Below are 15,053 nucleotides of genomic sequence, written 5' to 3' on the forward strand. Positions count from 1 at the left end.
TGTTTCTTCTATTCTTTCAAACTTTATTTAAAAGAAAAAGTAAAACTCGCTTTCGACTATTCCTGATTTTCCCGCTGCTGCAATTTTCATTTCACCTCTCGCTCAGCATATTTCATATTGTTCGAGCGTTCTCACTTTTAAATAGATTTTCTCTTACCTCAGCCTTTTTGCATTTTATTTCCATCGTCTGCCACGGGGAAGACCCTTCGCACTATACGATAAATGTCTCTCCCTTTCAAATTCTTGTCTCGATGTCGCCGGAGAAAATGTCGAAGTCGCCCTTCGTGGCGCCCAGCAACGTCGGCGCCGCGCCGCCGCATTTCGCGCCTGCAGCGACACGCGTTTATTTGCCGTGCGGTTTGCCACTCGATGCAATTATCTAGGGCGGTTCTTTACCTACTTGCCTGCCTGCCTGCCTGCCTGCCTGCCTGCCTGCCTGCCTGCCTGCCTGCCTGCCAGCTTGACTGCCCGCGCGTACGTGTGCGTATGCGTGCGTGCGTGCGTGCACGTGCGCGCGTATACGCGCCGCGGTGTGCCTTCCGAGCAGGTACAGGCTAGAGCAGGTCACTTTCGCTGCTGCCGCCTCTTACACACAGTGTTCTAGTCGTCGCTTACGCGTGCTGCTCCATTCATAAACCCATGGAAACGTGCGGCGACTCTGCGCGTAGGTGTAGAGGATCGCCGGCAAACTTGCGAACGACGGCGAACGTGTATAGGAGCTTCCGTCTCCGTTGTCCTATTTTTTTCATTGAATCTTCGCGTGCGAGTTTGATCGGAAACGTTTTATTTTATCGGAATACACGTCGATACACCTATATGTATATCGTATGTTGTATATATATTTCTGTTCTATTAAATGTATCTGTATCTGCTGTACACATTGCACATTCCCGCTTTTCTGTTGTATAACGATTTTGATGAAGGAAAGAAAAAAAATAACACACTAAAAATCACGATTACGAAATCATTTTGAAGCGTCTGTGATTACGTTAGTAAGAGATTACATCTTCTCCGAAACTTCCACATTTCCGCAATGATATTGTTTATATAATCAGATGATTCTGACTAATATTTTTGCAGAAGAAAGACGTGCACGCGCATAATAGACTTATTAATTCTATATATAGACACTCCCGTTTAAACTAGGCAGTCGAGCGCGTTATATTTATTAAGCGCGAGGTTTCGTAATCTTTCAATTAAGATCCAAGTATCGTACCGCTCTCCCAGTGGAAATCACATTATATAAGGCGATTCAAAATTTGGTACTAAACTTTGAGGGCATGTTAGAGGGGCATGTAGAGGTGTTTCGCTCTCACCCAGAAAAAAAGTTTCTTCGAATCAAATATTCGTTTGAATCAAAGAAATCTGTGCATAGCTATACGAAAAGTTTCTTTGATTTGGAGAAATGTTTTGGTTGTTTCTTTCATTAGAATTAAAGTAATAATTTGATTGTGCAACGCAAATCTTTTTTTAAATGAAAGAAATGCATTTTTAAAACCAGAACAACTGAATTATTTCTTACATCTCTGTCGGAACTTTCTTTGAATTAAAAAATTAATTATATAAATTAAACACATAATTTTTTAAACAAATAATTTATTTGCTTTAAAATAAGGATGATAACGTTGTCTCTTGAAATCAAATAAATATTTATTTTTCTCCAAAGTATTTTCATTTCAACTTAAAAAATCAAGCAAACAATTTCATCATTTTAAACGTAACTTTTCTCTGAGTTTTATGTGAAAACTGTTTTAAAACAATTATCCTTAATTACAATATATATCACGTACTTTTGCAGTATAACATTATTGTAAACTCTAGTATCTATATATCTGATATATCTATATCTCGATAAAGAAATATAATATATACGCATTTGTGTATAGCGTGCTTTTCTTTCTTTCGATACGAATTTTTCTTATAATACGTTTTCTGGAAGAAAACGAGCATTCGCTTATTCAAGCGTGAATCAACCTGTACAAAGGGACAGCGTACAAGTTCGTGGCATCTCTAAACGATCGGATCGCCGATGATTTAGGATCGCGATCGATAAGGCGATCGCCGTAGACGCCTCTGGCGAGCTTTATTGGTACGTCGCCGTCGTCGTCGTCCTCGTCGAGGACTCCGTCCCGCGATGAAACGGGCTGACAGCGATAGATCGATCGATCCGCAGATCAATAGCCGCGCTGCTCCGAACCCGACGTCCATCGGCTGTGCTACGTGCAAACGCGCGGCGGCCAATAAGACGAAAAACAGTAATACACCGACCATTTGTGCGTGCTGTATCCTATTAATGTCGATCATTGTGCGTCCGAGAATATGAGGAAAAACCATTCTCCCGCAATTTAAATTTGATACAATTTTTTATTAGTTATTATCCTACAAAATGATCGTTTTAAATAAATTGTAATATGCACATATTTGCAGAGTGATAGATTTTTATATAGTCGAAATAAGTCGAAGCGCCGAAGAAAAGTCCGAAAGAAAAAATTGATACAGTCTTGATGTAAGACGGCGAATATTAGTTCGAATGTCAAAATTTGACGATTAATTATTTAATTACATAATATCAGTCGGTTAAATCGTTTATGCGCATTAATTTCCGCGTTGACTCACATAATCCTTTTATTTTTATTCTTTAGTTAGTTTTTTATAATCGTATTTTGATAAATTTGTAAAGAAAATCAAGTGAATGATGTGCCTTATTATTTAAAAAAAAACTTTTGTAACAATAATTTATGATTTAGATTACAGTATTGTGACGATACGTTTTTAGTTTCGTATTATCTATTTTAACTTAATTAGAGAGATAGTTTTGGATATAGCGTGTTGCTTTTACGGTTCGTTGTACCGATACACGACGAACGAAGTTTGAGGTCAAGTGGTCATAGAACTGTCTCGTTCAATAATTATGCTGAAAGTTTAACCGCAGGCTGTATGTACTGTAAAGTTTCAATAAAACTTCGCGACGACTCTTGTCGGAGTAGTGCGAAGTATTTGTTGGTCACAATCGCGATATACTTTCTTGATATGACGAATTCGCTGTGAAAGCATAATAACAAAGATCGAAATGGCAACGTGTTCTTTATTCGCTGTCTGCAATATTTGCAACTTTATTATTTCATTCGTAATCAATTATTTTATAACATTGGGAAAACATTTGGTAAACACAATGGCAATCATTTCCTGTTTACCGTTGAAAATATTTTAAAAATTCCGTTTCAAATTTCTTGTTTGTATTTACAAATCAATTTACAAACGTGTCGATTTAACGAAAATATGTATAAGAAATTACATAATTCGCAGAATTTCGTTATGCATTTCTCACATTATGTAATATTTCATTATCTCTTGAATGTGATTGTTTAGGTTATTAAATGACAAGAGTATGAAAAATAAACGTTTTAAAAATTGAGTTTCTGCGATGCGATAAGTTTTACTTTAAAATTAAGTAACAAATAATTTAACTTTTGTATTAAACTAGATATTAAAATATCAAAATACTTCAAATACTAGTATTATTACGCACATCTTTTATTAAATTTTTTTTTAAATTTCTTTAAAAAAGAGAAGTGATCGCAACGTTTCCTCGCGAATACTTTTTTTAGGCTTTCTATTTAGCAAGATACATCTAGAGCCTCTAGAGGCTGTTGACAACGTTCATCGGTCGAACGATCGGGAGATGATCGTGACGAGCATGGAAGCGTGTATCTTCGAGCTACGGCGTACTCTATTTCCTCGGCTATTAGCGCTAATCGATTATACCGTGACGGATTGAATGATTTAAATAAAGACCGGGTGCGTCACGGGCCCGGCCTGGTACATTCGACCGCGCCCCACAAAATGATCCCGTTGCATTTGCCTATTCTATTATCCGACCCGCTACGTTTTTCCTGGTGACACGATCGTTCATACTAGATCTTCGAAACAAAATAACGGAGGTCGACATTTCCGCCTTAGTGAAGCAGCGTGCCTATTTGACCATCTTCTCTTGCATCATAGCATTGTTGCATAAGATGTTATTTGTGATTCTGAAAGTCATGTAGTCATGTCGTTATCTTTCATAGTTTCAACGAAAAGAAATTCGTACAGTTGTGTTAGAAAAAAATAACAAGTAAATTTTTTCAAATGTAGGCTGTATAATTTCATAATAATAATTACTAGTATCAATATTATAAATTATGGATTTGTTATTAACATTATATTTTACTAATTTATAAATGCGAATATTGATTGCTTTTGAGGCTTAATGCAAATTAGAAGTTGCTGTGTTTTCATACGTTGAGAGTTTGTCGTCGTAGACAAATTTTGGTTCTAGAAACCTCAAATGCAATTAGGAATGGTGACGTTCGCGAAATTCTACGCCGATTCGGCACGAGTAATCTCTATTTCGGTGCCGCGGTGTTCTCGTCCTAAATTTGCATCGTTCCGCTACAAAGGCGTCCAGAATTATGATTTCCGCGACGCTAGTTATGTTTTCCAGTTTTGTCGGTCGGACGGCAGTTTCTAATACGCACGATGCATTTGTGTGTTGCAGGTGACCGGAGCCGAACGGGCCAGTATTCATGCCAGTATGCCAATCGAATGCCGGTAGACGACCAATATAATTCGCCGTCGCCGATAGCCAATTAATAAGTTACTTAGATAGATCAATTATAGTAGTCAATAATATTCTCGGCCGAGTGAGAAACACGTAAGCCGGTCAAACGCGGCTGTGCTACAGCGATTGGAAACGCGAACGCGTGAACCCGGCATTTTCCCCGTACGCTCGCGTAAGCAATAATAAAGATCGCGATTTCGCGAATAAACACGCACGCTTATCGCATATTCTATCAACGACAATAATTTCTAACGCTGTTTCTCCCCCTCCCGCCCCCCGTCCGCGTCGTCAGATTCGAGAGAGGCAAAAGGTGAAAGAGAGGAGGAAAAAGGGAGGAGTCCGGTGTTCGTGAAGTGATCGACTGTTTTTCGCGCGGCTGTGGAGTGCGACGAAGGACGGTCTGCGACGCAGAAGTGGATGCGGACACCACCCCGGCGATCATCACGGTGGCTGGAAACGCTGACTTACATCGGGAGCGCCAACGTGCAATCAAGGTTCATGGTTTTCATGGTGAGTCACAGCATCTATTTCTAGCATCTTTTCCCTTAACGTTCTTCTTTTTTCATCGAGGTCCTCTTCTCTACTTGCGCCGCGTGGCCTTCTCTCCTCGCTCGGACTCTTTTTACCATTCCGAATACTGAATCGGTGTCGCGCGTCCATCTCCGGTCAATGCCACGTGGAATCAATTGGCCACGGTCGCGTCTCTCCCTTCGCAATTAAGCTCTCTCTCTCTCTCGTTGGAGAGACAACTCTGTTTTTCGCCCTGTGTGAACGAACCGTCGCGTTTTCTATTAATCGATGTAAACACATCGTTAGATTGTTTGCAAAATTAAATTGTCAGATTTGGACTGCCGTATTTTTTTGAGGCGAATTATTGCCTCACTGAGAGAAATATTTGGTGAGATAGACGAAACGCTTAGTTAAATAATAATGAATTTTATAGTTATAATTATATTAAATATGTAGTTATTTTGACCAAACAATCTGTAGCCTTAACCAAACAATTTTTTTTATACTTTAACTTATAACCAAATGGTTCGTTAAATGTAAATAAGTTTTTGATATAAGTAACTAAAAAATTTATTTAATAACTATTTAATTAACGTTTGATTAATATTTTTTATTAGTGATGCTTAAATTGTAACAGTGAATTTTTATTAATACGATATTGCACTGATAGAAATGGAAAGAATGATTTTGTTAAAATACAGATATGAAAATAATTATATTGGATTATTATAATAATTATATTTTACTGAAAAAAGGATTCGATTACATTACTAAATTTGATAAGGTTATCAAATCCTTTTTCCAGTATAATGTAATTATTTTAATGATTCAACGTATTTTCTTATCTGTATTTCAACAGAGCCATTCTTTCAGTGTGATTTAGAATTAGTACAATTATATTTGTTTTTTCTTTTTTAAATCTAATGTTTTTTTATTATATACTATTAAAAAATATTGAAATTTTTACTTGGAAAAAATTGGTGTTAAAATAATTTTTATATACACTAGTGGAAAAATTATTAAATTTTAATAAATCTTATAAATTGAATTATTACTAATAAAATATTTACTAAATGTATATTTAATATAAGAATTATTTGATTTAATTTAAGTTAATTTAATTTAACTTAAGCATTATTTCTTCTTATAAATATGTACTATAAGTAAATATTTAATTAGTAGTATTCGAATAAATATTTATTAAAATTTTAGGAACACTTTTTCTCTCAGTGTAGAAAGTGTGAGTAAGAAAATTGTAGGTAAATTTAATTATCTCTCTTTGACGAAGCCTTCGCGCGGCAATATCGTCGTTTGACACATGCTAATGGACTTGCCGATCAAGCGGAACGAACATGAGCCCACGAAACTACCGCGAATTCGTGCCTCGAGCCAGCAGTTTATTTCTGCCCTCATTGAATACCTTCTTTACGCATTCGAAACGTTCCATTTTATACGGGCGCCACCCAGAATCGATCGCGCGGTTTCACGAGGTCGCGACAAATGAGTGCGTACACCCGCGTGCATTTTAAATCCCGCCTTTATCGAGTATCGACGACGCGTTGCAAATGCTGCGCCGAGCGATTTGCATAATTCTCGCGCCGCCGCCGCCGCCGCCGCCGCCGTCGCCGTCGCCGTCGCCGTCGCCGACGCCGGCCCGCCTCCGCGCCGTCTCGTTATCTTTACGCGCGCATCGTATCATGTCACATCTTCACGGCGCAACGAGAAACGTTGGATATTAAAATTACCGCGGCGAAAATTACCGCGGCGATATCGGTGAGCGGCGGAGATCGAACCGTAAATACGTACGTAACAGGACTACCGACGTACCCTTCGTCTCTTAACCGTTGTCTCACCGGTTTTATTCCCTCGCCCTCCTCCCTCTTCCTCACTCTTCCCTCGACTGCCCTCGGATCCCCTCTATTTTAAGCACCGCGACACTCATTGGGTCAGTGCCTCCACGGCCGATTCCGTACGTTTCTTCCCGCGCTGTGTTCCACCGTAAGACCACTCGATAATGAGCACCGCCGCCGTCGTCGTCGTAGCACGTGTCACGCGCGATTTGCATAATTGCTCGTCGAGCTTCTCTTAGTGCCATGCGCCGCCTCATTATCTTTATACTCGTCATATTGCGCCTGCGAACGCGGTGGCGGAATCGTCGAGGAGACGTCGAACTTACATTTCCAGCGAGGCGTTTCGAAACGACGATGCGCGGACGAGTCGGAAAGCAGAAAACGCGTCGACGCGCAAACATCTTCGCGCGAAAAGAACGTCAGTGTCATCACACACACACACACGCACACCGCCTTGCTTTCCTCTCGCTTTGTTTTATTTTCGTCTTATTAATTATCGTAGCGCTCGTGCTTCTTTTCAAGCCTTTTCGAACTCGGCTCTCGTAATGAACGGATTCGACGCGACCTCGGCTCGGTCGAGCAATTTTATTACGGCGCGCGTACAAAGGTCGCGAGATTTTGCGGAGCGTAATTCACATTATGCGCGACACCGCGTTATCTTTATCGTTTGCGTTATCGTGTTTACATCGAGCTTGGCACGAACGCGTATCGCATTTCCGCATTTCGTCCCGAAGCATTTCGAAGATTCTGCCTTCACGGAATGAGATATACATAACGATTTGTGCATCCGAGGATTCCAATTAGGAGTCCTTTTTTGCAATTTATTTTGGTTAAGGAATATTTTCGATAATTCCGAGAACGCATACGCGATAAAACGTAGACTGAGAGAGTGGAAAAACACCGTAAGTGTCAAGAATATACGCCTAACTCCAAAATCCGTTTAAACCGAGACGCTCGCCGCCTCCTGTATTAAGATTGCCTGTTTATTTTTTGTTGCTCGTACCTCGGTCTTATATTTCACTGCACCTTCATTCCCCATCCAGATAATTCATCTCGCTCGCAACAGCCGGATGATTTGCTGGCGCGAAGATTTCGATGCGAGAGTCTGCGGCGTGTTACGCAAATTAGTTAACGTGACCGGACGTAACCCCGATGTTATTTATCCCTTACGGAGAGGTAGCTTGGTGGGCTAATTAAGAAAAAAAGCCGGATAAGGATCGATTCCGTCCGAGAGGCGATCCGCGCGATCTCGCCTGGGTATTTCAGTCGAGATTATTTCGAGGGAGAAAGAAGAAGGGTTCGGGAAAGGGGCAGGATTAGAGGGGCGGAGGGGGCAGGAGGGACGGGGCGAGACGTTGCGCGAGAAGACCCACCGCCGGGTTACGGGTCAGCCGCAGTGGAGCATTAATAATCGTTTACAATCTTTAAGGCAGGGTGTGGCGAGTGCGTTCACCCTCGTCTTCCTCTTCTTCCTCCTCCTCTTCCGCCTGCGCGCTTCTCTTCCTTCGCACAGTGTAAACGAAGTGTAAGGGAAAGATCCGATCTACACCCACAGAAAAGATTTCTGGATTCAATGCTATTACTCTACTCGTATTATAAAATAAGATTGACGTAGAGACAATTATAATTATCTTCGAGAAAAGAATGCATTTTATTCTTAAATGCAAACATTTGTAGATCTAGATTAAAATGATCTTGGTGGATTAATTTTTTCAGACAGTTTTAGATTAGAATATGGAAATTTGTAGTGAATCTTATAATATTCTTGATTTAACGAAAGATTGATCCGAAGAAAATTTGAAGAATTTTCTTTTTGACAAAATATCACGAAGGCTTACGAAGGGGCTACTCGCTTTGTAAGTTCTAAAAATATCTCGTCTCATAGCTAAAAAATTTATAAGAACCGTAATTGAATTCACTACAATGCATCGCATGCGAATCTTACGAAAGAGTGCTTATTCGCATGATCTTCTATTGGTGATATCCTGAAATGCATAGCATTTAATCATCGTGCGTTATAACATCGAGCAAATTTGTATTCTAAATGTAAGAATGTATAAATTGAAATTTATATATGTTACTTTTGTCTCAAAATACTAAGTCAATCTTATTTAATTTGAAGGAGGGTAATAAGAGTTAGTCTTCATTTTAATATTGCTTTATTTTTATATTGCACAAGATTGCAATAAGATTAAGTCAAGAATATTTTTAATCTTGTTATTAGAAATCTTTTCTGAGAGGATACTTTTATACAAAGCATTTACATTAAAAAAGTTAAATATATATATCTTTATTATTAATTGGGGACAACAGGATATAAATATCTTTATTTTCTTAAATTGTACATTTCCATAAAAAATTATTGAAAAATTAAAGTATCAATCCGATACGTTCAATTAAACATTGTGCTGATTTGTACAATTTATTTGTACAAAAAAAGGTATAATTTATTTATACCAACTATTAAAATATTTTAATCAAAAATTAATTAAATCAATTCAATATTTAGTTGAAGGTATCGAATTAAATATTTCAATTTTTTGATAAATTTTCAGTGTGTACTTGTATAAATCTAAAAAATTAAAAAAAAATAGACAATTTCTATATAAAGAAATAAAACAAAATAAAATATAATAAAAATTTTAAGATGCAATAAAAATAAAAACAAAAGAGTAAGATATACAAAAGAGAAAGTTAATAGAAAACTGAAATATATCTTGAGACGCTACTATTGCACCATTTGTAAATTTTTCTCTGCAACTATATTTCAGTATACATTTTTTTAAATTTATTAAAATAAAATTGAAGCAACCATGTATCTTAATGGAATAACCGAAATAATTATTAGCTTCGCGCTCGATAATTTTTTCCAATTTAATATTCTTAAACTGCGTGAAGTGATAATGTTTACGTTACTTAGCTGCAATTTCGCGCTTTTGCATTTCACTCGCGTTTCCTCGCTAGTAGTTTACGTCCGTAATTGCGAGGTGTATCGATGCTTCAGGAAACATTGTAAGGTCCGTAGCATTAGCGTATCAGTGGGTATCAATTTACGATCGGCTCGGCGCGTTTAGATGTATCGGCTGTTTAGTATTGAAATTGCGAGGTATTGATTAGAAACGAGAAATTAACACCGTCGTCGGGAGAACTCGATAAATCGATATCTACCGGGAGTCATGAATTTTGCGCGTCATAAATAAATAATATTTTTTACGTTCCTACCAATCAATTAAAAAATGTATAATTTATTGATTAACTACTTTGTTAATTTCTCTGCTTAATGATTTCTCTTCGTCCAATTAATCGTTTGGACGAAAAATGTACAGCTTCTCTGTGTCTTTATGAAACTACCTTTCTTTAAATGTTGCTCGATTTCGAAACTCCGGACGGATCCGAAAGTGATTTTATTTGTGATTGCTTTTACGCCTTGCAACAAAGTTAATTCTTGTCGAATTGTTGGACGGGCATCGAAAAATTCGCCGCGGTGGGCGATAAGGCATTTTTTTTGTGCGTTATTAACGACGGTGATAAATATGCGCGAGTGGCAACTCCGTTCTTTTCAAGAGTGCGACGAATCGGCGATCGGGTTCTCGACACGCCGCGCCGCGCCCGCCGGCACGAAAAAAGCGTCTCCCAGGAACCTGTTTTATTATCGACCGCGCGTGAATCCACGTTATTTCGTGAAAATTGTTGGTTATCTCGGGAATACGTAATATATTGGTTTCATATTCTTTCATAAATAATATATATCTACAGTCACAAGTTATGAATATAAAATCTCTACTTTCTGAGTTAAATCATGTCATCACAGTCAGACAGCGAATAATTGGTTATCGCAACTTCAAACTTATAAGCTTATTATAGATAAAGAAATTTCTCATTGTTTTTATTTATTATCACATTTCAAAAGGAAAGGTCTAGAGGAAAATACGTTTTTATTGAAATACTAAATTAATGTAATTTCGAACTTTTTTACATTAAATAATTTTTACTTAATAGAATGAAAAAAGGGGGGGAGGGAAATCGCAAGAGTGTTCGTATTTCTCACGAAATCATAACTTCCGATGTTCCGGGCTGTGGCGCGACGTTATTAACGGCAGTGATAAATACGCGCGCTTTGATTCTTGGGATGTCGGGTCTTTTCTTCCCGGCTTTCTTTTTCTTCTCTCGAGAGCGACGAATCGACAAGAGGCAGCCCTCTCGGGAACCCGTTCCTCCGACACGCGTGCGATTCGGTTGTCCCGGTTGAAAATCGGTCGTCGGCCTTCTTCCCCTCTGAATGACCTACCATCGCCACGCGGTCATCTCGCCGTCGTCGCCACCTGCAGCGAGGAATCAGCATATTTAGCATCCGGTCGAATTTAATAGACGCAGTGCATCGCAATGCGCCCGCGTTTGCGAGACGCATTAATAACGTCGCGGTACATAATACACGTGCCATGACGGTGTCTAGAAACACCGCTATCGAAACTCGATGCGAGACACACCATTTATTAGTGAGAGTTGTCGAGACGTCGAGACACGATGCTGTAACGCAATTACAAGATACATTCCTGCAGTAAGGAACCGTTATTTAGTTACAGTTAACTTTGTTTAGTTATTTCAATTACGATTCAAAAGAATTTTTCATGACATATATCACTTGTAAACTTTGTAAAGTGAAATGTCGCTATAAAAGACAATTGAGCTTGTGCATTTTACGAGATTTAAATGTATAATTAATTAGTTGATTAAAAGTGCATATAAGTTGCTCCAGTAGCTTATTTTTTAGTTTTTTTTTTTTATTACTTTTTTGGCACTTATTACTTCACGAAATTAGTGACAAGGTACTTAAATTTCCGAGTTGTCAAATTTATAGTGGTCAAAATTATTCCGTTTTCTCTCAGTGTAAATATATAGAATTGTTCCCAAGATTTATATTGTTCGTGAGAAATTTTATTCAATTGATCGCGACTAGACGACAATGGGATCGTATAATAGAAATTATATAGAGTATTTGAAATTACGTAGAGTATGTTAATTAGCGAAGAATATTCTGAGATCGCACATGAACATTCTAAAATTGAATATCGTAGACTCTGTGGGACGTCCCGTAGGCTCGTTACAAACGCATGGGGTTTTGCTCAAATCTAACGGCTCGAGAAGAATTTTATCACATAACGCGCGTTTCATTAATATACCGAAATATTTCATCGCGAGTCTATGCATAAGTAAGAAAAATCGCGCGTTTATCGACTCGAATATATCGCCGCGCCTAGGTACACGGCGCGCCGTGAACATATTTTTCACATAAAGCGCATTAAAGGCAATATAAGGCTTCTTTTGAGGGAAGTGAAAAATGAAACGATTCCATGGCACGATTCATCACCCACGTTGGTTGCAGTCTTCGAGAAAGTGATGCATGTCTGTTGTCGGGGACGATATGCCGAATATCATTTATCCCGTAGCGTGAATGCGCCCGCGATATATTCAAGCACCATGCATGCTTGACACGAAAGGATCGCGTCGATATATAACTTGTGGAACTCGTGAAGTTTGCAGAGAGTAGAGAATAGTAAAATTTACCAAGAAAAAAATCTGCGCGATAAAACTCGAGTATTATAAATTCAAAGCTTTGCAAAATTAAAGCCATTTCTGTTCACGTAATAATATCACATCCGATGGAAAATGCGTTTCCTACAAGGTGCCCGATCACGTGCGTTTAAGAAGTATAAGCTAATTTTTAACAATACGTTGTATCGAGGTAATCGTTTCCTTCGTCCGTTAACGACCACTAAAATTGGGAAATCTTCCTCGTTAAACATTAAAGCGAACTTCGAGGTCCGGTTAATGTTTCAACGCGGGATCGCGAGGTTCTCGGCGCAGGTGCCATTTCAATTCAGTCCAGTGACGTGTCCGGCATTATACGGAGATCCTTTATCATTCTTTTTATTGGCCATGTAATTCTGTAATGTACGATGTTTAGTACACGGCCGCAGGCGAGTCAACGAGCGCCGCCGCACTTTGTCGGACAAATTATTCTCGTTACACTGGAAAATTGCCGGGAGTGGACGCCCGGTGGAAAAGAACAAAAATTTATAGTCGGTATAAAATATTAACGTTTTTCACGCTCAATTACGCGGTTCATTTTTAGCGAGCTCAAGATCGAGAAAAAAAATTGGTTGAGAGAAAAAAGTATCAATCGCATTTTCCGCGTTTTTTTTTTTTTTTGAAAAATGTGATTGTAAATATAATACAAATGAATTTTTCTATAATTTTAAGTAATCTCGAATTTTAGATCTTTTTTCAAAAAAGTTAAACAAGTAATATGGTTGATTTTATTAATTTACATCATTATTCGGTTCAGTGCGACGCAAATACGTGATTAATGTTACTTAATTCTGGGGTGCACTCGCCTTGGAAAGTTGACTTACGCATTCTTATCACATCTCGTAACGGACAAGAGAGAAGATGCGTGAAAGCCTTTCTTGATTACGTCGTAAGATTGTAACATTCGTGGCACGGCGAGCCGCCGGTTAATTGTTCAAACGGATTTAAAGACTGTCCCCGAAATAAATGAACACCGTCCGCGGAGGTGTGCCCAAGTTGTATAATATATGGGCGTCGCGGATTGTATTTTTTGGTCTCGTTACGTACACACCGTTAAGCATCACGAAATATGTAGGGGACGTTTATTTATACTCAGCATTTTCGAGTGTTGCGCGTGGGCTTTAATTATGCGAGTTTTCGTTTTACAGAACTTTATGTTCTGTATTCCGCGGATATCAAATATATAAAAGCTATAGAGAACTTGTTAATTTCAAGGTTACTGTTTTTTTTTTTAAATCCGGAACAATTGAAAAAATGATTTTTTACATTGCAACCGAAATATTTGGTAAACACATTATGATTGGCAATACAAAAAATTTTACTTGCGCTAACAAATTTTATTTTAGATGGAGCTAAACTCACAAATCTGTTTAAATCAGCGCAATTATTTGCTTAATGTTTTTCTTTAACAGCAATTCAGAATTTGTTATTAATAAAATGATTTGTATTATTAAATAATTAGCTTTTGCAAAAAATTTCCAATTATATTAATTTATAATATTTTGTGTGTATGTGTTGATTTAATATCGTTTTTTATTTTATGAAATTATAAAAGTATGAATTTTTAAAAATATTTTTATAGCATAAATACATGTTTTTGTGAAGATACGTATTTTTGTTTGCAAATACACGTTGTGAATTTTGTTACGTAAAATTTACTTAAGTTAAATAATGATTTTTTTCGATACTATTAAAATATTTTAATGTTAAAAAGATTTATTTTATTAGTCAAATAAAACTACGATTTTTATATATAAATTACAATAGAAATGACTGAAATTTAAGTATATTATAATAGCATACAGTGTAGTAATCTACAATTATAAAATCGTTGTTTTGAGACTGGAATCTCAAAACTATGACCCATTCATTTATATTTAAGTAGTTCGTATTATAGTATTATTGATTGTCGAGTAATTAACATCAAACGAAATTGCGATAAGTTGATTCCACGCATCCTCAATGCGCGTGCTACAACCAAGTAGCTTCGTGTACAAGCGCAATTAATAAAGATTAGTAATCGGCGAGTAAAATCACCGTCTCAACACGTATTGCAACGAAAAAAATCGCAAAATCAACGAATTGATAATCACTCTCTCGCCAGTGACGTACTGAGATCTTATCATCGATAATGCGTGCCCAGGGGGGCTGCTCTGCTCGGCGCCGATGCGTGCTTACGCCAGCGAGACGTTAAAACGAGCTCAATTACGCAGGTGGAGGCGCAACGCTCTTTCTTATCGATTGCTAATGATTACGTGCCGTGATCATTAAACTAACGTCTTGCTTAAGGTACGAGCACTACATTTTGTCACGCGAGATGTCTGTCACGTTGTCTTTCTGTCCTAGCTTTCTTAATAGAGCAATTTGACAGAAATTAATCGCTAAATATTATTACATCTATGAAAGATTCATATAATGTTTTCACTTCCATTACTCGATAATTAAAGGGATTCAATTAAAATCTAACTCACTTGAAAAATGTCGTTTTAATAATTAATAAAGTT

General features: G+C 37.7%; 1 protein-coding gene across 1 annotated transcript in view; it reads left to right on the top strand.

Annotated features, from left to right (window-relative positions):
* Window positions 1-15,053, top strand: part of LOC105198843 (Krueppel-like factor 3) — a 356,983-nt gene that overhangs the window by 22,447 nt on the left and 319,483 nt on the right. Inside the window, exon 2 of the mRNA XM_011165688.3 lies at window positions 4,538-5,110. Coding sequence (XP_011163990.2) covers window positions 5,018-5,110 — 93 coding nt within the window. The 5' untranslated portion in view covers window positions 4,538-5,017. The remainder of the gene's footprint in view (window positions 1-4,537; window positions 5,111-15,053) is intronic.

Source organism: Solenopsis invicta, chromosome 15, assembly GCF_016802725.1.
Source record: "Solenopsis invicta isolate M01_SB chromosome 15, UNIL_Sinv_3.0, whole genome shotgun sequence".
Taxonomy (NCBI): domain Eukaryota; kingdom Metazoa; phylum Arthropoda; class Insecta; order Hymenoptera; family Formicidae; genus Solenopsis; species Solenopsis invicta.